Genomic DNA, 25,797 nt, shown 5'->3' on the forward strand with positions numbered 1-25,797 from the left:
GCTTGCCAAAACAAATATATAACGCTCTTGTTGTTTTTGTTGTTGTTTAGTATATACCGCTGTTTGTTTGCTCAAAACAAGTCAAAGCAACAACACGCCTGTTTGTCCAACGAGACAATCATTTAGCGTGCTACCGACAGCCGCGCGCCCCCCACTTCACCGAAGCATCCGTCAAGCCGCCTGCCTCAGCTGCCGCCGCGCGACTTTTATGGATTTCTAATTTTGTTTACAAATGTGTGTTGTTGTTTCTTTTTTTGTATTAATTTATTTTTATTCGAGCACGTCGCTGACGCTGACTCAACCGACATACACACACACGAGCGTGCACGCCGGCATCATATGCTCAGGCTGTGTGTGTGCGTAGGTCAAAATGTCTAGTCCGCACGCTTTTTACGTTTGTATTCGCACGCCAATTGGATGTTGGAGGTTTGCCGGTTTGACGCGCTTCGGTTCGTCTCGTTGTCGTGAATTCGAAACATCTTGTATAAACTTTGCTGAAATAGTGAAACAGTTTTTCACGCATGATTTATGGCTGGCAGAATTTTATTGACACATGTATTCAATTATTGATCCATCTTTTGTTGGCGCTGACGCTTATATATACCATATAGTTTAGCCACACGCGGATAGGGGCAGAAATTATTTATCTTCACTAACATGATTACATATATAAATTTGAAATTTATTACAAAAGTTACTATAACGGATTTAAATTGCCTTTCTTGTTTATTTAACACAGCGCTTTTCCCCGTTCATTCATTTGCATGCAATTCTTGTATGCAATGCGCGAAAATACACACACACAAACTTGAATCGCTTGAACAAATAACATAGCTTGAGTAAATAAGCGCAAAGCCGTGCAAGTCAAAGTAAATATCAAGCGAAATCCACATTTTTCACGTTTCTTTCGTTTTTCTATTATCCAATATTAAACAACAAAAAGTGTGCAGATAGTAAAATACCTACATATATATATGTGTATATAGTAATATTTCTAAGAAGACATGTGTCAGCTTATGTACACATGTACATGCAAAACAGCTTAAAGTATTCAAGAAATATTCGAGTGTTTCTAAGCATCGGTAGCGGTAATCTCAATGGATTCTGGCGTATTTTCCAGGGGCACTTTATTTATTGAAGCCATTATAACATTCTATAAATAAAGGACGATATTTTTGTGTATCTTAAATTAAAATTATTTATAAAAGCTACGCGTTTTAAATAAATCAATCTGTTAATTGTACTTGTGGGTGTTTTGACTGGTTGACTAAAACCATATTGAAGTAATCTAACGGAATTTTTTCGGTGAAGTTTTATCTCCACAAGAGCTAAAAAAATACATTTAACACACCCTTAAAATATACTACTTCCAGATTTCGATTAAGATTGCTCACATTCAACTTAAATACACACACGCACTTACATAGGCATATCAGAGGCTCACTGTTCATCCTGAGCACTTGGCAGACTTAATTTATACAAGTATTGCTGTCTGACAACATACTAGACACACACACACCTGAAAAGGCAAACACTTTAAACATCGCCACCTTTAAATGCTTTAAGGACTTGTGACGCACAGGAAAATGGATTAATAGAAATAAGTGCAGTAAGCGGGAAACCAATGCGAAAATACAAAAATTTGCCTACAGATTTCTCACTAACGCTCCACGGTAAAGGATTCCCAAATAAATTTTGCTAATAATTCTTTGGTAGCAAATGCAACTGCTTCAAGAATCAGCTTAGAACTTAGCAAGGCTTTAGAATCGAGTTAAGTCACTTTAGATTGTTAAGGGTAGGATCTCAAAAAACTATATTTAGCAGTGAATATAATACAATTATTGTGATTATAAACCCGTGTTCCCTAATATTATTTATTTTTTTGTTTACATATAATGTTCATAATATATATGTAGGTATATGAGTTGATATGCGTGATAATGTAAGCTGATTATGAAAATACTAATGTGCAAACACACATATGTGTCAACTGTAAGGATGTTTGCTCAGAAATGTGTGTGAGAGCGTTTGCTGTATCCCTGTGGCACACCTATTACCATTTTTCCCCTTGCTTGAAAATTAAATATTCGAACGCATAGTTTCATTACTTAGGCGTCAAGTCAATTTATGTGCGTATGACATGCGTAACCAGCGGTAAGGAGAAATATCACCCCCACTTATAACTGAGTTGCCACATAAAAAGTACTAAAGGAAAGCCGGTCTTGAAAATCGGGTATTAAAGACGGTTGATTGAGTATATTTAGCTGTACTATCTTTGATTTGATAGAACGAAATGCTTAAAAAACGGTTGACCTTGAGCCAGCACCTGCGCAGACGTTGTGTTATGCGACATTTGCATTTTTATCGCTCCATAATTTTGTTGATTCTCTAATTGTAACTTCCACACAAATTATATCTGACACAATTACTGTTATGTCCGCGTTGTTGTTGCTGCCTGAGTTTTATAAGAATTCTACATTAAGTTATTCCAACACTTTGCATTATGCTACGGCATAAAATATAATAGCATCGTAAGCGTTGCTCTATTGCATGGAGGTGGCTGATGTGCTCTAAGGCTGAGCAGCCACTCCTAACCAAGAACCTAGCGTACTCTAGGTTTTATTATACAATTTATTACAGTGCGATTTCTGTGTCGTATGCTTACATTTACTTTATTATGTTTTTATGCAAAAGGATTTGACTGCGCCCCCTTCGAGCACTGGAATGTGCCTAACTTCCTTTGAAAATGAGAGCTGAAGTAGCGTTTGCAGTCCACTTTTGCCATAAATCCGCTTCTTAAGCAAATTATGCTTTGAATGCGTTCTGCGTATACTTTACAATCAGTTTTCTCTATTTTACCTTCCCACTTTCATTTGCCAACCCTGTTTAATTTGAACAATGCGATTGTAAAGTGCTTAAAAGCTCGTGGAGGTGTCGAGTTTTTATTTAAGATGACTCGAACAGAAATCATTTTCACACGTAAGTGTTGCTGAAAGCAATCTTGCAATCAATAGCATTGATATGTAAGTATGGGCACGCTTCATCGCTTTGGGAAGTATGTGTTTTATTTGAAATGAGATTTGCTCATTAAATCTTCGAACACACTTCTGTTGTGTTGTTTGAGTAAATTCAATAATTTTCAAATTTCAAAACGTTTTCACACCAACTTATAAATCAAATCTGCTTACTGCATTCTCGAGTAAATTTGAATTCAATATGCCACGCACGTGTTTTGAGCGAAAATATTTGCGCTGATCGTATTAAATAACGAAATTTGTGTGTTGAGTTGCGCTCCATTGATGAGATGTGTGTACTCACATTCTCTTTACCAGGTAGGTGAATATGTGCGGATGTTGTTAAAACCAAAAAATAAATAATAATTAAATCATAACTTACCTTTTGATAAAATGTTGAGATATCAGAAGAGATCGGATAGTCGAAATCTGAAAACAGAAATCCAAAAAACAAAAATCAATTATTTTGTTTACAATTTTTTTATTTAAATTTAGCATAACTTTATTATAACATAATTCGAAAAGAATTTTAATTTAAATGCCACTTTGCCACTTTGATGACTAAGCTATTCAAGTCTTTCGTTCGCTCGCTTCTTCACCCGATACAAATACTTTAATGTGTATTTTACAGCTGGATGTGCGGATGATTGCACCCAAGTGTTATTAATGCTCCCTGCACATGGCACTGCCAACCGTGCCACCGCAATCAAGCCACACCATCGATGCAAGTAGAGTTGTTTATTTGAAACAAGGCTCTTCGGGCATGTGAGAAATTGGAGCGAAGAAACGAAACGACAAGAAACAAATTTGCTCTAAGTCCACAAAACGTCATTTCTTTTGTAACGGCAGAACATAACACTTGCTTCTGAATTTTTTTTTTAATTCTGAGTGGACATACTGAGGTAACACTTGCGTTTTAATTGCGTTTCTCTTCATTGTTCTGTAGCAAAGGTTCAAACAAGTAGCCGATTTCCTACGAGGCATGCCATGTGTGCATCTGCGGTATCAACCTATGCATTCGTTTACATCTGTGTTATTGCAATTTCCAATCTTGTGATTTTTGCACACCCGCAAACTAAGCTAAACAAATTTTACCGCAACTCGTAAATTTCTCAATCGAAGTTGTTGACTCAAAAATAATAAACTACCGCACTATTGGCACCACACAACGATTAATGTTCACATTCCTCTCCCACACACCCACGCATTACAGCTTTATTATTTCATAATTTTGGGTTATATTTTCCTCAAATCTGCAGATTTTCATAATTTGCCATAATTTCGGAAAACCACAGAAATTTGTCGAACTCCAGTAAAGTGAAATATCTACGATCCGAACACTCGCTCAGTTGACCTTATGACACTGTGAGGTTAATTTTTTGTTTCGTTGAGTTGAATGAAAACCAGTGAGTAAATTCAAAGGCAAATAAATTGAACAGGAAAATGGAAAGCAATGAATGCTGTTCGCGGTTTTCTGTTTGGCCCAAAGAATGTAAATAAAGTTTGCCATTGCTGCGCATCGCCCAACGACATCCACATGAGTAACAATTGGAAAATCGCCGAATTATGGATATATCAAAAGCAAATGAACTTTGATCACACACATACTGCACAAACACACGCACACGTTCATGGAAGTAAACATTGAGCAGGGCACGTTGCTCGTGTTCGACCACGCTTCAGGCACACGCTACCCTGCCGCTATATATGTACGAGTATGTGTATGAATAAATCGAAGCATCAGTCGGAAGCGCCAACAAGCGATGCGTTAACTTTTTGTGTTCAAAATGCGCGGAAGCGTGCAACGTTCAACATATACATATGTATACAAAATGCACCATAATTCATTGGCATTAACATTATAAACACACAGGTCATACATACAACTTTAGTGCGATTTCAAATGGCTTTAATTATTTGATAATTTACGGCGTGCTTTGAAACCGGAAAAATAATGTAAATTAAATCTAAATTAATACGTCAACGGTACAATTCACATACATCCAACAGCAGCTAACGTAAATAGGGCTAATTCTGTTTAAAGCTGAATTGTTGTAAGAATTTATTTAAGACGCAGATGTCAGCAAACGATCAAATGCCAAAGCGATGCATGTTACGTATACGCCATGGTCATACATATGCTTATTCATATAAGGCGCTTCGCCTTTGTTTTAACAGCGGTAAAGTGACAAAATTAGTTAACTCATTGCTAAAATATCAGTATTTATTTAATATATGCCTTATAAACTAAACTAAATGAATATTCCCTTAAATATTTTTGCTAAACATAACATTGGAATTAAATTTTAAAATTTTAAATTACTTTAAACATATTTAGCATAAGCATTTGAATGACTTTGCCGCAATTCAATTATCTTATTCAAAACTTCACGAATTTTCTTATCTTCCACTTGACACAGTCGCACAATTTTCGTTGCCAAAAGATACAAGTTTCAAGAATGTAAGAAAACAGGCACATAAGGAAATGTAAATCCATTAACGGAAAAATAAGATAAATGTTAATTTGAAAACACTTGAAGTGTTAGGAAAAAAACAGTGTCGAAAATATCAGAAAATTTAGAAAAAACTAGAAAAAACGTTTACTTTGGCTGCACCAAAGCTATAATACCCTTCACAAATACAAATTATTCTGCAAAAAAAATTTGATCGGTCAGTTTGTATGCCAGCTATATGCTATAGTAATCCGATCTGAAAAAATTCTTCGGAGATTGCATCATTACCTTAGGCAATAACCCATTTTCCATACAAGCACTTTATATCGATCATTCAGTACGTATGGCAGCTATATGATATAGTGGACCGATATCGATATCGTTCCAACAAATAAGCAGCTTCTTGGTGAGGAAAGAACAGGTGTAAAATTTCAAATCGATATCTTGAAAACTGAGGTATTAGTTCGCATATATACAGACAGACAGATAGACAGACGGACATTGCTAAATCGACTCAGCTCGTCATGCTGATCATTTATATATATATACTTTATAGGATCATCGACGTTTCCTTCTGGATGTTACAAACATCGTGGCAAACTTAATATACCCTATTCAGGGTATAAATATGGAAATCGAACGTTCTTTTTGCAGATGCCTTCATCTTATTTATACTTTTAAGGATAAGCGTACACAGCAGTTTATTCAGGCGTAAAGTTAAGCAAAGTTTAGAGCAAATCGATATCTTAAGATGGTTTCGGAATTATTCGCAATATTAATGCAATGCCAAATTAATAAAAAACGAATCAAATTCGAATATTTGAAAGTGGTAATATGTATATTTTTTTAACTTTTTACTTATTTGCATAGTCTAGATTGATGTGCACAATATTGTTGATGCACAATGGTCATAAATGCAATTTGCATAATTGCTGCAAATTTACATTTTATTTATGCCTCTCACGCAAAACGTGTTGCATGCAACTGCAAATATTGCATTTACAGTTATAATCAACAATGCGTGAGCACACATGTCCGTATGGAGGATTTGCCCACATCTGTTGCGTTTCCCACTCGCTGACTGGAATCGCATAGACTGGCTGTTAGAATTATAACACAAGAAGGAATCACATATCTTCTGTTAAAAACAGCTTTCATATATTTTGGATCAAATTAATTTACGTAGACATTTCGTTCTCTACCTGAAACATTGTTATATAATACAATAATTAGTATATACTTTAAGCTGTAAAATGTTATATAAAATCATATGAAACTAGACATTACACATTTTTATATAAATACATATATATACATTAACATTTAAGTGCGCATAGCCTGCCAGATCTTTTAACTACTGCCAAGTACCCTTAAAAAAGAAAACGCAGCCTATCTTGGTTTCAACATGTGATCTCTTTGTGTGCTTATAAAACGTAACGAATATTTTAGTTCCGCTTTGCATTGCATTGACTCATCAATTCAAAGTCTCTAGCTGAGCAAATTCGACGCAGCGGTATTAAGTGATTTTAATTGCCTCTCGATATCGATGTTTGTGTATTTGCTGCCTGGCACGCTTCCACTTACATCCCCACATATATATATGTATATATTTGATAGAAATTTCACACAAACACATTTTTTTATTTTCCAAGTAAGTGCCGTTGCGCATGTTTACACGAGTGCATGTGTCCCCATAAGTACTTTTGATGGATTGAAATGCTCTCAATTTGCCTGCTTGTCCTTCCACTTTTGACAACACAAACTATTGTTTTTGCAACTTTTGTTTCGACATTTTTTGCTAAAGATGAAAAGCTTATTCTTTTTATAAGTGTTGTACTTGAGCTGTACGGTTAAGGGCGTGTTCTCTTAATGGTGGCGTAAAGTTAAGTAAATCACAATGCTGTATACTAGACCTAATTTTTTTGCGTTCTTTTCATCTTTTCTTCTCATTTTATAATTACATGTAGAAAATGTTTTGTCAAAAAAGGCATTTATGTCTACTTTAACTGATGAAATTTTGATGAGTTGAGTATGCAAGCGTTATTAATTGCTTTTATTATTTGAATAATATTTTTTAAAGGGGAAAATAGGTCAGCATATTCTGATTCTTAATTTTTATACCCTGAACAGGGTATATTAAGTTTGCCACGAAGTTTGTAACACGAAGAAGAAAACGTCGGAAAACCTATAACATACATACATAAATGATCAGCATGATGAGCTTGAGATGAGTTGATTTAGCCATGTCCGTCTGTCTCTCCGTCCATCTGTACACATGCAAACTAGTCCATCAGTTTTTAAGCTATCGATCTGGAATTTTACATCTGTCCTTTTTTCACTAAGAATCTGCTCATTTGTCGGAACGGCCGATATCGGACCGCTATAGCATGCCATACAAACTGAACGATCTGAATCAAGTACTTGTATGGGAAACTTTTTTTATTCGACGAGGACACACAAACAGAAAATGGAATTCTTTAGAGGGGTCAAAATACATTAGTCACATGTTCTTTGCCCTTAATCATGGACTCAAGCCGAACTTTTTTGTATTTTTTGGCATTTTTTTGTGGGCCACTCCATAAGAGGAATTCGTACGTATTTAAAGCTGTGATCCTATTTGTGATACATACATGTTAAGCTTATTAGGTCAACATACATGTTCTACACTCGATAGAATTAGCAGTTGGAATATTTGAGAATGAGAATACTAACTCAGAAGCCTGCATAGTTTACATGCATTCCAATTCCCCTATATATGTATGTGCGTGTGCCTGTGCGGAAGGATATTCGATGACATAAGCTGTACGAACGTTGCTACGCTTGTGGTTTTACGTATGAGTGTACGAATAACGGTATGAAATATTACATTCCTGAATGAAATGTGCAAAATATACAGAACATTGCACAACAACACAACATAGCGGAGAAATTTAAGTAGCCAGCCATTCATTTATTCACAGCTGCTCATTCATTTGTACAAATCTTCCCGACACATGCCAACCGCGCACACACTTCAACACAAGAGGGTTTGACACGTGCGTTGGTGTACAGATGTGTGTGCATTTGCTTACATACATATGTAAGTATGTTATGTGAGTAATTTGTCATTGCTTCTAACTACTTGTCAGAGAGTGGGTATGTCAGTCAGCAACCATTGCTCCGCCATCATATGTGATAAGCTGTAGTGTTTCTTCAAATCTTCAGAGCTTTCATGGCGGCTGCTTTTACTAGTTTGATAGTCGCTATTTTATTAACTTTTTATAAAAAAAGTTAAATTTTATAGAAACCGAATAACCGTTGGCGCTTTCAGTTGCTGAAATTTATGTTTAATTATCAAATAAGTTTTTAATATGAACACGCTGAAATAAATATACATTTTTTCTACGGTCTGTTCATTTATTTCACAAAATCTAAAGTACAATACTTTTGAAGCTTGTCCTGTGGTTTAAAGTCCACTTCCCACACTCTTAAGTTAGCTCCACAAACGATAGTTTCACATTCTCGACACATCGTGTTCGGAATATCATCGCATATCCTTACATACATACATAAGTAGCACGCACTGCAGCAGTATGGTATAACTCGTTGCGTTTTCATAAATAACTGTGAATCACTATTTATCCATGTAAGCAGCAGTGCATTTGACAAATGATAAGCAACGTGAAAGTATGTCAAACTGTATCCTTTAAATAAAAGTGTGTGTGTGTGTGTGAGTATGTGCAACTCGGAAAGGGAAACGTTGAAATGTTGATGGCATTTTTGTGTTGAACTGACAGCCGCACCGATGACGGCATGTGCCACATGCCGGGCGTCAAAGTAAAAAATATTATGGATGCAAATTACGAATGCGGGTGTGTGGATAACTTAAAAAAAGTTGAGTGTTGCCAACAGTGTTTCCAGCAGCAGCATCATCATCATTCATATTGACGAAGCTTGAAAGTGGCAAAAACTCTTTGAGATTACTACTTGCTGCAACCTCTCGAACTGGCCCTTGCTCTTCATCACGTTTTGTTCGCAGATGCGTTCAATTTATTATTTTCCTTCTCTTCGCCATCATAGTTGAAATGCAAATTCAGCGTATTTTCGTCCACTTAGTGAGAAGAATAACTATGGCGACGAACTGCATGGAAAAGCATGGGAATTGAGTGAAACTATTTTATTTTGGAAAGAAGCCATGCACACGCTTTGATCGAACTTAGAACATAAAACGAAAATCGGTTATCGCCCAACTCAATATTTTTGTTGCAATGTGGAGTATTTTTATTACGCTTTTTAAAATCCAGTAAGACTTTTTTTTCAAGAATTTCGCTATTCCGAATTTTCCTTCCATGATTCAGTATTTAACATTTATTATGTACATGAGTGTATTGGTATATAAATAATTCTGAGAAGAACACCAGTAGTTACTTAAAGCGGCCTTTGTGTTTTAGTTACAGTTACAAAATACCGTAAGTAGCACACTTTTATGCGTGTAATATTTCTTTGATGTTTATCGTCGTGTATTCGTACCGTTATTAAAGCATTTGATTGCAGTTTTTATGTGTATTCTTTCTTATGTAGTTTTCGCTTTATTCGATTACAGCTTAATTTTCTGGTTCATTGTGTTTCGTAAACAGATTCAGACATTTGTTCTCCACGAAGTTTTTCTGATTACAGAGCAAATAGCTGTCTAAGTTTGTGTTTTGCCAACCACAAAATGGCTTCATGCTCGCAAAATAAGAATAAACTTTTGTGTATGTAACACAGTTACGGATTTCATAAGCAAAATTTTTAACAGTTTTTTACTTGTACTTCGGTAAAAAGCAAATTAATTAAAAGCGAAACAGTTTTTGAATAGAACAATAATTAGTAAAAAGGCTAACGTCAACCAAAAAGTCTTCAACATTTACGTTTAAAGTAAATGTTTGATAATCCGAAAAGTAGAAAAATACATACACAGAAAAAAAAGGCGAATTAAATGTTTACTCAATAAGAAAATGAAGTTGTTCTTCGAAAATTTATAAGAAATAAATTGGGGATCAAGCGAAACTCAACTTTACTAAATCAATCATTTGTCGAATGACATCAAGATCGGTGTAGACGCCAATCCGAGGATTACATATATAATATGCTCTTGCCACACGCATAACTGTCAGTCAGTAAATCCTTCATGAATCGCCAATACCTTTTATTCGAAATCAAAGTATCACTGAACAACACCAGCAATTGTATGGCATGGAATGACAGCAGTGCTCAATATTTCACAAATGAGCGGAGTGTGGCATATAGACAAGTTGAGGATGTTGACTGTCACTCCTATGTCTCAATGAAACTGACGGCTGACAGTTTTCTTGTCGAATCGTTTACTTTGACCTGAAAACTGCTAAACATACAAACATTGGATCACTCTTTCGACTATACATAGACACATGCAATATAATCGTACATATGTTCGTTTGCGTATAAAACGTTCGCAACTCCCGAAGTAGACAAACATATGATTATATAATATATATAAAATAGTATATCAAGTGGCTTTTTGCATTAGATTTTTGGTTTGATTGGAAATTTCGCTCACACAATTATTCCTTTGCATAAATAAATAAATAAATTATTCGAGTTTCTGCTATCACAGCGAAATCAAGTGGCCTCAAGAAAAAGTTACGACATGATAAAAAAGAATAAATGACAGTGGGCAAAGTGGGGTGAAATGATGGCAGTGCCTTCCTCAACTTGCGCGATTGTGTATACTTTTGCACATATGGAGGGAAGTCTGAGTTTTCCGTTTGCTCCGTGAATAATTCACTGCTTTGCACGCAACGCTTCAAATCTAACTGAAAATACCAGTGTGCAACCTTCAAATTAATGACATTTTTTACAACAGCGCAGTAGTTGCATTTGGTTTGTATGGAATCGAGAATTAGACGGTGCCAATGTTGAATGCCATAAATATTAGGGAGGTAATAAAAATTAGTATAAGAAATTGGTATTAGAATTTTGTGGCATAAGTGTACTGGTTGCATATTAATTAATGGCGCCGTATTAATAAAACCAGTGAAAGTAATTCACTATGTCTACTACTTCAAAAAATTTGCTGAATGTGCCAATTAGAATTCATCATTATTTACCTTAAGGTATTAGGTTAATATATCATTTATTTTGATTATTGAGTAATAGCGAAGAGTAAAAAGATGTAATAAAGTATTTAACATAAGAACAAGTAAAATCATTAACTTCGGAAGCTATAAAACTCTCACAAATAAAGAAATTTCCACTTAAATACTTGATTTGATCGTTCAGTTTGTACGGCTGCTATATGCATAGTGGTACGATATCGACGCTTCCAACAAATAAGCAGCTTCTTGGAGAGAAAAAGATGTGTGTAAAATTTCAGATTGATATCTCAAAAACTGAGAAAATAATACGCGTATATACAGGCAGACAGAGGAACAGACAACTCAGCTCACCACGCTGATCGTTTATATATGTATATATTTTGTAGGGTCTCCAATGATTCCATCTGGGTTTTATAAACTTCGTTGCAAAGTAAAGAGTATAAAAAACTGATTAATATATTTTTTTTTAAGTTTATCTGTAATGCACAAATTGATTTGGCGCACAAAGTTCATTCATACGCCAGCGCTGAAAAGTAACAAATTAAGAGAAAAACAAGTAATCGTAGCGGCAAGTGAGTAATTAGTGTTTTTCAGCACAACGAAGTGAAATATGGCATTTTTACAGACAATATGTTGACATATCAATCGCCCTTGACTGATTTCATGTATTCGCTTATTTTCAATTGTTTATGTTCGACAACATCATTAAAGAACAATTTTCGACAATTTATTGACATAAAATGAATCATTCTTATATACAAACAAATATATATAAAACAAATAATATCATTAAAGTAATGCAATATGTGGTGGGAAAATGCTCCCGGGCGTATACGCAACTTTTGGTTAATAATAAGCTTACTGATTGGCGTTACGGTAAATTGCGCGCCATAAATAAATGTATGACTGTTCACGTTAGGAAATGAAACAGTTTTCAAAAACTCGAATGCTGCTACAGATATTTGGCTTTTATGCACAACCGCGAAATTGAAAACTTTTTCGTTGTAAAACAACAACATACATATTCATGGCACGCCCATACTATTTTCAGAAATAAATTAAATACAAATAGTTCACGTGAAAAGCGTTCCATAAAGTCAGTAATTTTACATGGAAGACTGGCCACCGAAACTTTATTGGAAAAAAAGTGGAGGGAAGCGCACACATACATACACACGCTTTTTCATTGACTTCTCTATTGCAAACAAGAGCACTTTAGACGTAGACAGGATACACGTTGCTCTTCACAATCCATATTTTTAAATTACACTTGGCAAGTGATCAGCCACTCGAGTTCACATTCAAACGCCCACAAAAAGCAAAGGATTTCGACGCTCTCCATGTAACATCCCCAGTGTGTGCTCAAACAAGCACGGTATTTAATTGAAAAATTTTTCACATCCGCGATTCATTTTAATTTACAGCATACACTCTCACACGCACACATACACACACACACTTTATACATTAAAAACTCATACATTCACGTGAACTAACAGTACAAAGCAGCCCGCTTGGGGTAATTTTTGAGTAAATCCCAATGTAGGATGCTAAAAGGTTGTTCCAAATTGGTATTGCTTTTGTTGTTATAATCGGTTGCGTTTTGTGCGTGATTCTGAAGTAAGAAGTTCACACGCACACACACATACACCAACATGCACGCACTTGTTAGTGCCACTGTTTTCATTTATTTTATTTTACTTAAAAGCATATAAGCTCCTAAGCAAGTAAGTATATGTATGTGTGTGTATTTACGTACTCTTTACTACTACTTGCTGGTTTCAAGTTTTTTCTTTTTGCAATTAATTAAACTTTTTCTTTGGCAACTACCGTAAGCAACAAAAAGAGGTGAGTTGGTTGACCGTTAGCTGGTGGCGGTCGGCTGCCGATTGGAACACCGGCTTGCTGTTGATTGTTCGCGGCTTAACGAGCGACTGTCGCTGCACAAAAGCAGTGGCCGCTTTAATAACGGTGGTACGGCCAGCGGTGCGCCATGTTGCATGCAACGGAGTGATGGTGTGATGTTGGTGGCAGAAATTAAAATGTTGATTTAATAATAATATATTTAGCGTGAAATATTTTTTTTCTGTTCTCAGAAAGAAAGCAAAAAAGCACAGCGTTGCGGTGCTGGTGCCAATACTCAAAAATAGCTAAAACATGTACATATGTATGTATGTGTATGCTTATGCAGACCTCTGTGCCAAGACGATTTTTGTCCGTCTTGTGGCGCCGCTAACGTCCGCTGCCCGAACTTCTGCACCGCATTCTGCTTGCAAATGCTTGTGTTGAGCGTTTCTAAATTGCCACATACATACATACGTATACGTGAAGCATGTCAATGTGCCGCGGTTAATTCAAATTTTTCATTTTTTAATATGTTATTGTTTTTGTATATTTATTTAAGCTACAATGTTAAATTGCCGCCAAAAATGGCAACTTTCCACATTCTGATTTGTGTTGCGGCTGTATGCGGCAGCTTATGTGCTCATTTGCTGGCGTTTTTCGTCACGTGACACAGTGTTTGGCTGTGCTCTGCACTCCTGTGGTGCAGCAAATGTATTTATTGTCCTAAATTGCAGGCGTCACACTGCAGTCGACTTGCACATTCTAGATATGTATAGGACATGACAAATGCACATACATATGTGTCGGTGAGCGCACACGTGTAGCTACATCCGGTCTCTAAGCATATGTATGGGTATGTAAATACGTCAAGCGGAAATGGGCAGTGCCAATGGTTTAAAAATTATTGTTACTGTTGTTGTTGTAGGAAATTGCACGCGTGACTACTCCAGTTCGCCGCAGCGTTGCGGTAGCGCCCCTGCTGGTGTCGCTTGCTTTTTGCACGTCGCCAATGCGACCAAAATGTAATGACAACAAACTTTTGGCAATGAACTGCGCGCACCATTGGCCTTTGCTCCTCTCACAAGCGCTTTTTAATGCCCAGTTTTTTGCATGCACAATTCAAAGGCGTTTAATATTTAAGAACTCAGTCAACCATAATTCAACACAAAAGTGCGCATTAAAAATAAATCTAATGTGAGCAACAAATAGTTTCGTAATAAAATATGCACACAACATCATGTAAACATTTAATTTGTTTCTTTTATTTCAAGCATACTTGTATGTTTTATTTAAACCTGTATTTACCTGACTCTATGTTGCCTCCAACACTTTTTGTATTAATAACTTATTAATTAATTAATAACTTTTTGCCAGAGTATAATTTGTATAAATATATAATTTTAAGAATATGTACAAATACTCGTATGTATGTACACTTTATTAGATTTATATCACTTTTTAATGTTTTTCATCAATTTTTCGAGCTTTTTCTGATTTTGAGTGTAATGCAGCACTGCCTTCTTCAAATACTTTAAGCGGCAAAAAAATGTCACACAAAATTTCTATTTTAAATATGCTGATTTTTTTTTCGCTCAACCGCACTTTCCCCACTTAGGACCCACACTCATTCACGTATTCGACTAATTGTTTGTTTAAACTGAAGAAACAAGTCGTCACTCTTTCTTCCTGTCCGTATCTTTCGAGCACTTGACTGCCGTGTCGCGCGCGTACGCCAATTTTATGCGACAACGAGCACCAACGAATAGCTAATAAATGGCCGAGCCGCGTCGAGGTGCCTCTTCGTTACTGGTCGCACATCCACAACGCCGCAACTTCCACAACGAACTGTTTGTTGGCTACCAGACGATTCACTGTATCGCTACCATTTTTGCGAAGCTTTTTAACCGTTACAATGTTTGCGTTACATTCCTCGCCTTCTGTTTTCGCCCTTTGGCTTGCAACATGTTCGATGTTGTCTGCAGTGCGACTCCACGTGTTTTGACACACCCTCCCACTCCCACTGCCTTTCTGCGACGGATGCGAGCCAATCGTTTACCCGAGCGCTTTTACGTACGACCAGTTCAGCTCGTCAATTGCCTGCCGTCTAGTTCGAGCGCACATTGCTCCCACGTCGCTCACCCGCACTCGGCGCTTCGTCCCACTGCCGTCGTGGTAGCTTTTCATTCATAAAAATCCGCTGGGTCGGACAGACGCGGCGCTTGTGCGGTAAAAACAATCGTAGTTGTGCAAGCGCGTGGGCGAATTGAGTGGAATGAATGGCCGGTGTGTGAGAGTGTGTGTCTGCGTACGTGTGCGTTTATATGTTTGCTTGCTATGTTAATTATTAAGAAATTTTCTTTTATTAGAGAATGTTTTTTATTTACATTTCTGCGGAACATTGCTTTTGAATTGTTTAGTAAGTTGTTTTTTTTTTTTTAATTTTATGTTTATGGTAATAAAATGTACACAATAGGGCTCTTTTATTCTATTACTTTCTTCTTTTTATTACATAATGGCCTTAACGAATTGATTTGATATGCAATAAACACTGGGAACAACAGCCGCTGGCACGTGAGCATTATTTCGAAACCGACCATCAAATAAATCTGAAATTCTAGCACCCTTCATTTATGAAAAAAACCAGCGCCTTACAATTTAAAAAAAAACTATTTTCTGAAATTCGTACATACACCTTTGCAATTTAAGTAAATTTAGTATTTATATAAATAAATGTCAAACCTGTAGGTATTTATAATAGAGATGTCTTCTCTCATTTTAGGAAAACATTTAATAATCATAAATGTTACGACACATTTTCAAGGTGAGCTGTTTCGTAAAAATCACGTCGCTTAGCTACTTGTACAACAAATTGCGGCACTTCTGTGCCACAATAACAAAAAGACAAGACGTAAAAGAAGAAGCAGAGCAGAGAAATTCAGAACGTCAACAGCTGCAAAAAAAATCATAAATTAAAATGCCATAAACACATGTACCACAATACTACAACTAAATATTAAATGTGTTCACATAAATATCGCAACATTCGCGCTCATGCATACATACCAATATGGATGTGTATGTTTGTATGTGTGTGCTATATTTGTATCGCAAGCGTAAGACATGTTGACGCACTCATCCCTTTGGCTAAAATAAAAGAATTGGCAAACATTGCAAAATGGGGAGATCAAAAAACCATCTGTGCTATTTCGAAATTGTCTAAAAAACCGTTACCTTACAAATATTGAGATGACTCACCTTCAGTACATACATACACACATATTTACGTATATAATTATTAATAATAGCAATAAAATAAATTGTTTAGTATAATATTAGCATAATAGCAAAATTAAAAACGAAATGCTTTGATCTTGTGCCGTTTTCAATAAAACTTACATTTGACCTTCGTGCAACAACTTTGTGTTAGATCGCATATCTTTAAAGCTCATTTTAAGCATTCTGCCAATTTGAATGTGAAGAAGACTATTATTATAGCAATTATTTAAGTAATTACGACTACTTTGTTACTTAATATTGTAAGAGAAATCGGTCCACTACAGCTTTACCCCAGAATATTATCTATAAATAATAGAAAAACAAGAAACTCCAGCTTTTCTTCTTAGCTGTGTAGCATTTTGCCTTTTCGCTGAGTTATGTATGTGTATGTATGCAGAGTTTATAATTACCCTTAGAAAAGCTGTAAATTTGAGGTGTTGAACTTTAACCTTGAAATTTCGCACTTTGACCTTTGATTTTGTGACCACTAGATGATGAACGCTGTTTAATGCAAATATATCATATATACTTGTACCTATGTTTATAAAGTACATATTTATAATTTGCTAAATCCTTATTTTTTATTGCTTTATGCTACACCGTACACATACGAGTATACTTAAGGGTGTCGTAAACTGTTTTGAAAACGCTTTAGGCAGTGCTGCAGAGAAGTCCAAGGTTTTCATCATTTCTACATCTTTTACCTCCGAAAGGTTTACTATAATACCACATATAATAGATCAAGTCGGAAGTCATTAGGTTGGCAGTTGGTTCTACGCACCCAAACTTTTATACGGCCAAGAACCTCAACAACATGCCCCAAACTATTTTAGGGAATATTTTATATAGCTTTGCAATTTCATTGCACTCCATCGTCTGTCTTCTTCAGCTTTTTGCATTTCATGAGCTCAGCAAAAAACTTCTATTGACTCGAATCCATGCAGTTTGTACTTGTTTCATATTCTAATTTGTATGCGCCCAGCTGCCTGTCTGCCAGTCTGTCTGGATGTCGGTCGTCAATGTTTCTTTCTACTTATGAGCTTGTTTACCCGCCATCCGCTCGCACTTCGAATGTTTTCAAGACGCTTTTCTTTTAGTTTCATTCTTTTATATTTGCTGTGCGTGTTTATTTTTTCATTGTCTCAATTTTCTCGATTTGCGGTCATTTGCATGCCTAAACTACGGGCAGTGGCGCGCGGGTGGGTGCTCCCCCGCCGCAGACCACAAGCTGTGATCTTAATGAGATAATCACATCGATTTTCGTTTCAGCTTTTGGCTGACTAAATTAATCATTCACTTGTTTCGGAATTTCAAATGAACTTAATTAGTATTGGAATGTGCACATACGCACACACATATTCGTGCTTAGGTATGGGTGGGCACATTTATTTGCTGGCGTACATACGCACCTACACATGCATTGCTGTATACACTACTGCCGCATGCACCGGTACGAATTGACTCAGATCTAGTCCAGCAAGCAGTTCAACTACATATTTCTCTTTACTGCTCTCTTCTATAGAGTAACTGACGAATTTAATGTCGATATCAATAAATGACACCCACCACTGACCTCTTCTTCACCTTCGAATTGGTGCAAACTTGCAGTGTTGTCTTCATATTTATGTTGGAAATCTGATTTGAAAAGTTGTGAATAATCACATATCCAATAAGGAGACCGTTTGGAATGAAATTCATATAGAAAGCTAAGTAAATTCATAATGATCTTGTCTAAACTTAGTTGAGTCAAATTTATACAACTAGCTGCATAAGCCGAATAAAGCATGACATGACATGATTGGACTTGTTTACCGTCATGCCTCCGTTATTTTTCAGGCAATAAAAATATTTTGCGTCGTTCACGGTAAAAAAATATTTTAATTTACTTGCATATATTCATACATATGTATGTACATATATATAAATATATTATTGATAACGTAAAATTTGTTAAGCTCGTTTTTAATTTAAAAGTTGTACTTTGCCACCGAGCAGATACAGCTACATACATACATACATATACCATAGTCATATACACAAGCGAGATCCGTTTGGAATTTTGTGGACATTTAGCTCAGTGGGAAGTGTAGAATTCTTGATTAGATATGAGTTTACAAATAATACACAGTAAATTTCGTTTAATACTCGGCACATAAAAGGCAGCTAACATATCCCAGATCAGAAGGCGTGGAAAATAGTTAGTAACACTAGCTGATAGCAGCAAGGTGTTAAGACCCAGGGCACACATGCAATCATACATGTAAGTACATATTATTACAACAGCGTCGAAATGCTGATTGTTAGATATGCATATGCACATGCATACATACATACATATGTATACATAAACACAAGTATAATAATCTTTTACGACTAAATATTTCAACAAAACACTTAACGGTGGTGTATTTAAATATTCGGGTAAGCAAGGGCATACATTTGTATGTGTGGAACGTCTCTTTGATATTCCTGTAAACATTTGAGGTAGTCAGAAATCACAACACAAAAAAATAAACAATAATTCGGAAATCAGTCACGAAAAGATCTTTCAGCTTTAATGCAGATATCGACATTTGTTTTGATCAGCTTTTGGGGCAGCAGGTGGGTGTTTGGAATGTGTTTACCAAAGTGAACGGATGGATGTGGGACGCATGTGCGTGTACAATTTTCCGGGAAATGACAATTTTTCTGATTTGAAATGAAAAAAGTAGATAATCATTAAAAGATTATAGACGTAGACGTTGTTGTTGTATATTCATATGCTTACACCTATGTATGTATGTATGTATGTATGTATATATAAATCTCCATAAGCTGACCAATTGGAAACTGTGATTGCTTCGACATTGAGACAATTGTATTATATACTTATAAATACTTATAAAACGACAGGTCAACGAGGAATACACCATCACAGCAGTTCTGTGACTACAACAGTTTTAATAACACAAAGTGATAGATTAAATCAAAAATATTTTAATAGAAATCAATGATGTTGTAGAGATTAAGTTGTAATCGCTTCTGAATTATATTTAAATTAGCCTCAATTGGAGAGCACCGGCGTTTTGTTTTGTTTCACAAACCCATTTATAACGGAATGAGAAATATTTGCATTTCTCAAATATATACATACATACATATATGCTTGATTATTGTTCTGAAAATCACATCCTAGAAAATTATGTGTTTATTTGTATGAGTGCATACATAGATATTTGTACATATGTACTCACATGAATCTAAAAATATATTATTTACAGAGCAAATAATTACAGCCACCTGCAGAGGATACAACTCATGATTCACCAGACTCTGCCGATATTTACAAGCAAATAAATGTGTCTGACATGTTGCATATGTGATTTTATTAATTTGTATACAATTACGCCTACAGCTTAGATTATTTGACGTCAAAGTGCAAGTTCGACATAATATATACTGGTCAATTGAATTTTATATTTCTTAATTAATTTATTCAAACTAATGGATTGTAATTAAATAAAAACTAAGAAAGAAATCTGCCTTAAAAGTTAGTCGACGTCGAGTCGTTGACGTTGATTGGCCTTTGAGGCGAATTTTCGTTTCTTGAAGGAAGTTGGCACGTCATTTACAGTTGTTGGATCCAAGGTTTCAATGACCTTCTCTTTGAAGCGCTTTACTGGGGGCTCCGATGATACATTGGACACCACCGGTGGTATATAAACGTTATCAACTTTGGGTAGCTCCAAATCTATAGGTACCGGAGGTGGTCTGTAAAGAGTTGTAAATTTAGGTTTATTCTCGCATATAACGTTATACTCTGAATAGAGCAATCAGCATGTTTCAATGTCATATTATTTGGTTCAGGAACTTACTTTTGTTCCACCACTTGCCATTCACCAATCGTTTGAGCGCTGGCCTCTTCCTCTGTTTTGTAAGCTTCTTTCTCTTCACGTCGCTTTTGAACTTCTTGTGGTGTTTCTGGTTTTCTGAACATTTTCAAACGTTCTCGATTATAACGCGCAACTTCCTCATTAACGTTCTCGCGAAACTTTTTCGCCTCACTTGCATCTTCCAATTCTTGCTTTTTCACAGCCAATTCATTAATACGTTGATATTCAGCATAGGAGAGATAGCCTTCTTTAGGTGGTTCCCATACGGATTCGTTTGTTTTCACATTCCAATAATATGTGTAGCCTTCATCAGAAACACCCTCAACCCAAAGCGACGCATTCGGTACACTCTCCGGCATAACTTTTTGCACCCTAACACATCTGCCCTCATCGTCTTCGTCATCAGAATTGCCGGGAAGTCTTACGGGATCCACTTGCTTTGCTCGTACTTTAGCTGATGTTGATGTAGAAGCGGCCACAGTGCCTACGGTTGCATCCAGTACGGCGTTTATGTTTCGCGCTGTAAAATCTCCGCTTGCATGTATATCCTGCGCATATGAACGCATTGCCGCTTCCTCCATTTTACGGATCTCGGCATCCATCTTCTGCTTCTCCCTTTCTGCCTTCTCGCTATTCCGGCTAATGTCCGTAATACGCTTGGCGACGTTCATTTTGTGTCGCTTCCCACTTTCGTGGAAAGCAATGCTCTGAAAATAAGTACATTTATAAAATTATTGTTTTATTGCAAGAATTGTTTCTAACCGCTTTATTGTCGCTTATCCAACATTTGCAAAAGTCGCAGTATTTACGCTCATTTGACTTCCAATAGTCCGCCCTAGGAAGGAACAAAATTAATTTGTTTAAAATGATTGCTAGCTAATATAAATATCATTTTTATATTACATTTTTATAAATTATCAACAATACAATTGTTTGTAAACAAAATACGCTGGGACTGTAGAAATTGTCAAAATCAGCACAGCTGAGAATGTTGGTAAAGCAGTTTAAAAAATGTAATAGCTTTTGGGTAAAATGGTGTGTATCTTGGCTGTATTGACGCCCAGACAAAATATTTATCAGGATAACGTTCATCGCGTAGTAATTTAACACTAAAATCTAATAGCTATTCGATGCAATTTCGCAAATTATTTTATCGAGATAGTTTTGCAAATGGCTTTATCTGCTTAAAGAGCAGGAATGATGAACATTTTTCTGAATATTATATATATTTTAATGCAATTAATATATCACATGATAGAGCTTACAAATAATTATTGTCTGTGGAGGTACTACGTAAGAGTAAAAAAATAATAAGAAACGAAGACGCGAACCAGAAAAAAACTTATTATTTATCAGCTGAATCACAAAATTTATTTAAAAAAAAATATAATTAATACCTCGTTTACCAAAAACAATGTGTGAAATGTCCACTACAAATATTTCTTCGGCTCCTCTGAATACGTTTAATCGGACCAGTTTTCGAATTGAACAGCACTTCTCAACAACTGACGACAATGACCCCTAGCATAATTGCCATTTACCTTATTAGACGTCAAATACCACAAAAAGCTTAACTTAACTTATACTAAGCTCCTTCCATATTTTGCATACATTAAATCTTTTTTTACTTAGAAGTTTTTATTTTCTTTTTGTATGTTTAGTTTAATCGCACCTACTTCAAAAAGCTACCCATAGTAACTGTACTTGTGGCGGCTAAAAGCTATGCACAGCCAACCCAGCAACGTGAGTAGGATATAACAATTATAAATGTGAAATGGTCTAAATGGGGAAGGAAAGCCATCGGCTTCTTGGCTGTATGACAAAAGGCCAACCTGTCCTCCCACTGAACGAGTACACTTGTATTTAATCCACAAATTGAGAGGCAAAAGGCGACAATCGGAACATCTGGCAGTGCCTGCCACGGACGGTCATGTTGAAGGCTAGCATGGAGATTCAGCAAGTTGCTGTTGAGCTAAGTTTAAGAGCTTGCGAGTTTGGGTGCCTGTCAATCAGGTGGTTAAAACGAAAAAGCGCCTCTGGAATATTTTTACTAAATGCTCTTCGAAACATAGTGAGGTCAAAGGTTTTGGAATTTTATATTTAGATAAAAAAATACAAATGCTGTGCGCTTTGCTGTGTCGCAATGGCAATTCTCTAATAAAAAACCTGTCGATATGTATGTAAGTATTTTTTTCATTGAAAGCGTTGCCTTAAACCTGCTGCTGTTTGTAAGTGGTGTCCTAAATTAATCATTTTATAAATCTCAGTTTCTACCGACAATTACAAGGCTTCTTTAATTTGTGCCGATTTCTATATAAGTATATTTACTTTATTAAACTGAAACCAAAACTAATTCTTCAGCATAAATTTAAGTTATCTAACATTCTGGTAATCTATGTAGTATTACCACTTTTAAACACATTGTAACTGTTGTTTGTTCTGATAGTTCTTTAATTGCAGTTTATCGGAATTCGCGACCATTTTTTCATCTTATTCATGTTTCAGCATAATTCCAAATGCGAAAGCAACAAAAATAATGTACATATTTATTAAACTACACTAATATGTGTGTTTGTTGAGTAATTTTCCGGTAATATCTACATTATACATACATATATACCATACTATATGTACAATGGCACAACAACAATGGCGCACACACGCGCACTCATTGCCAGCCAACCACATCTACCCAGCGGGCGGCGCACAACGGGACATTAACCACAACAACAGCGCCAGACAACAGGAAAGCAGGCGACAAATCAGCAAAAATGCACGAGCTACTTAGACGTGTATGCATGTATGCGTGTACGAAAACAAATACAAAGGTAATTACAAAGCGAGTAAGAACATCATTAGCAATAACAACAACACACAATAGCCTTGAGCAGCAAAAAGTGAGGTAAACTTTATATGAATATCTGTATGTTTGTAAGTAGCTATGTAAATACACATACAGTATGTATATTTATAGGCATTGCAATCACGCACACACGACTGCATAAATGCATATGGTGATTACTAGAGGGATGTCAGTGCCTTCGGTGCAGCAATATGACTCAGGAAAACTGGACGTACTTTTTTTCTACATCATTGCATGCCCGTGCATTCATATACAATACATAACTTTACATAGCTGCATTTAGTGCACATAATATGGACATCTTGCTTCAATGGCGCAGACTTCAGCTCTTTGTAGTTGGGCAATACTCTGAATTTCCTATGACATCATTACAAGGATCAATTTTATTTTGCTTTCGGCATTTCCATAACTGAATATCTCTCGGGTGCTGTATATATATACACACATTTAAATGTGTGCTAGATGCACAACTCGAAATGCATTTGACGTCTTAATTGTGCCATAAACTACACCCAACTATTATTCATTGGATTCGTGAATTTTTGGATAGTTTATTTACACTTGCATTTTTCTTCTTCTCTTCAATTGGGATAAAGTTTTATTAATTTTATTGGCTTTATTAAAGGTATGAAACGTACTGAAATGTTCACAAAGATTTCCTATTTTACCTCAAGCGAAACTTAAAAATCAAAATAAATAATTTTCATTCAGAAAGAAGTTTGTTTTAAAATTTTTTTATTAATATTGTCATTTTATTAAACAACTGAGCCAGAAGCAGTCAATAATGAACTGCTACCGCTTGATTTGATCACAACTTCTATGTACGCTACATGAAGTGCATAAATACTCGTATTTAGTTGCTAGCACTAGTGCAGGCCTTAAAAAGCGCAAATTCGATCTCGTTCAATGCTTACTCTCCTCCTCTTTTTTGCTCTTCTTTTCTTTCTCTTTCTTGCTTTCTTTTTTGTGACCCTCCTTATGTTTGGCCTTCTTTTCGCCTTTTTTGCCATACTCCTCGTGCTCCTCGTGATGTTCACCATGTTTGTGCTTCTTCTTATACTTCTTCTCATCCTCATCTTTATGTCCCTTTTGATAGTGTTCTTTGTGCTTCTTGTGCTCCTTCTTTTTACCGGCTTCATAGTGTTCACCCTTCTTGTGACCACCCTCCTCCTCTAAATCATGCTTGTGATCCTTACCGTGTTTCTTATGATGTCCCGCTTTATGTTCATCATCGTAGAATTTCTTTTCTTTCTTATACTCGTCTTTATTGAATTTCTTATGGTATTCCAGTTCTTTGTGACCCTTCTTGTGTTTTTTCTTATGGTGATGCTTACCGCCCTTCTTATGCGCCCCATGTTCCTTCTTTTCGCCATATTCCTCTTCCTCATCATAGTATTTCTTCTTTTTCCCTCCCTTATTCCCATACTCGTGCTCATGGTCCTCTTCCTCGTGGTGTTTCTTCTCATCCTCTTCCCATTCCTTATGCTCCTTATGACCTTTGTCTCCTTTATGCTTCTTCTCCTTGTGTTCCTCCTTATGATACTTTTCGCCCTCTTCTTCTTCCTCTTCGGAAGACTCCTCCTTCTCCTCCTTCTTCTTCGCTGTCACATAAGTGACCAAGAGTGCGAGCAGCAGAAACACTTTCAGGTGACGACGCATTCTCAGCCGCGTACGAATTGCCAATCTGACAATATTTTACAGCAGTTTTATAGGAAAATCCACCATTCAACAAAGAAGTGAAACAAGTTAGATAATAGGTGAATGGATTGCGTTTAATACACTTTGAGAAATTGGGTTATTTCAAGAGATTTAACACAAACAAACATATAACCGTTATTCTCTCGGCTTGCATTGAAATTTTTCCGGTGTTTTGTCACTGCGGTTTTGCTTTTCGATCGAATGACGCAAATGTTATGCTTCAGTGCCCCAGTGTGGTTTATATCAACGTAATATCAACTCTTAAGAAGAGCAAGTTTTTGCTGCTTTATCACAAGCATTGCAACTCTATTAATCAGCTTCTTCGATTTCTCCACAGTTTAGGCACTCATTTGTATGAAATTATTATAAAAGTCGGATAATGTAATGTATGTACATATATTTCCTATTTGCAAAGAATCTTCAACGACTAAGAGGGACATTTTTGGTGTACCTACTTAGTTAGCATACATTATGTGGTTTTATGGTCTACTTATGCGAGAATATGAAGCATGCGCTGCGTTAAGAACCCATTTCAAAGGGTCGCATACAATATATTGACGACATGTAGCTTTGCCACTATCTCATTACGAGCAAACAGGATTTCAATTAACCCACAAATTGATACTCAAACAATTGTCGCTTGCTGTGCGTCTTTTCGCAGTATCTCATTCACGGCTACAC

The 25,797-nt window shown here is 36.1% G+C and overlaps 3 protein-coding genes and 1 long non-coding RNA gene across 8 annotated transcripts in view; 1 reads left to right on the top strand and 3 right to left on the bottom strand.

Annotated features, from left to right (window-relative positions):
* The window catches only part of LOC106620637 (calmodulin-lysine N-methyltransferase), a 32,124-nt gene extending 16,858 nt beyond the window's left edge, over nucleotides 1-15,266 (bottom strand). The window contains exons 1-2 of one of the 4 annotated variants that reach the window (XM_036369443.2): nucleotides 14,713-15,266; nucleotides 3,397-3,443 (exon numbers count right to left, since the gene is read on the bottom strand). The gene's annotated coding sequence lies outside the window, so the exon portion shown is untranslated. Of the gene's footprint in view, nucleotides 1-3,396; nucleotides 3,444-3,923; nucleotides 3,945-13,321; nucleotides 13,545-14,712 lie in introns of those variants that run through there. The other 3 variants (XM_070107035.1, XM_036369444.2, XM_070107036.1) reach the window with 3 other exon arrangements.
* Nucleotides 15,267-19,087: 3,821 nt separating this feature from the next.
* LOC118682170 (uncharacterized) lies at nucleotides 19,088-20,289 on the top strand. Of its 2 annotated transcripts, none has more exons than XR_004977851.2 (2): nucleotides 19,088-19,336; nucleotides 19,944-20,289. It is a non-coding gene; the product is annotated as an uncharacterized lncRNA (long non-coding RNA). The 2 variants fall into 2 exon arrangements; XR_011395504.1 differs by having other exon boundaries at nucleotides 19,088-19,284.
* LOC106620638 (WW domain-binding protein 4) lies at nucleotides 20,027-21,540 on the bottom strand. The gene is made up of 4 exons (XM_014239187.3): nucleotides 21,459-21,540; nucleotides 21,318-21,390; nucleotides 20,538-21,262; nucleotides 20,027-20,433 (listed from the first exon to the last, which is right to left on the bottom strand). Coding segments are annotated over exons 1-4 (1,020 nt in total). The 5' UTR covers nucleotides 21,461-21,540; the 3' UTR covers nucleotides 20,027-20,213.
* A 2,698-nt stretch (nucleotides 21,541-24,238) lies between these two features.
* LOC106620636 (glutamic acid-rich protein) lies at nucleotides 24,239-25,077 on the bottom strand. Its single transcript, XM_014239185.2, has one exon. The coding sequence runs from the start codon at nucleotides 25,075-25,077 to the stop codon at nucleotides 24,322-24,324; it is 756 nt and encodes a 251-aa protein (XP_014094660.1). The 3' UTR covers nucleotides 24,239-24,321.
* Between the last annotated feature and the right edge of the window lie 720 nt (nucleotides 25,078-25,797).

Source organism: Bactrocera oleae, chromosome 3, assembly GCF_042242935.1.
Source record: "Bactrocera oleae isolate idBacOlea1 chromosome 3, idBacOlea1, whole genome shotgun sequence".
Classification (NCBI taxonomy): domain Eukaryota; kingdom Metazoa; phylum Arthropoda; class Insecta; order Diptera; family Tephritidae; genus Bactrocera; species Bactrocera oleae.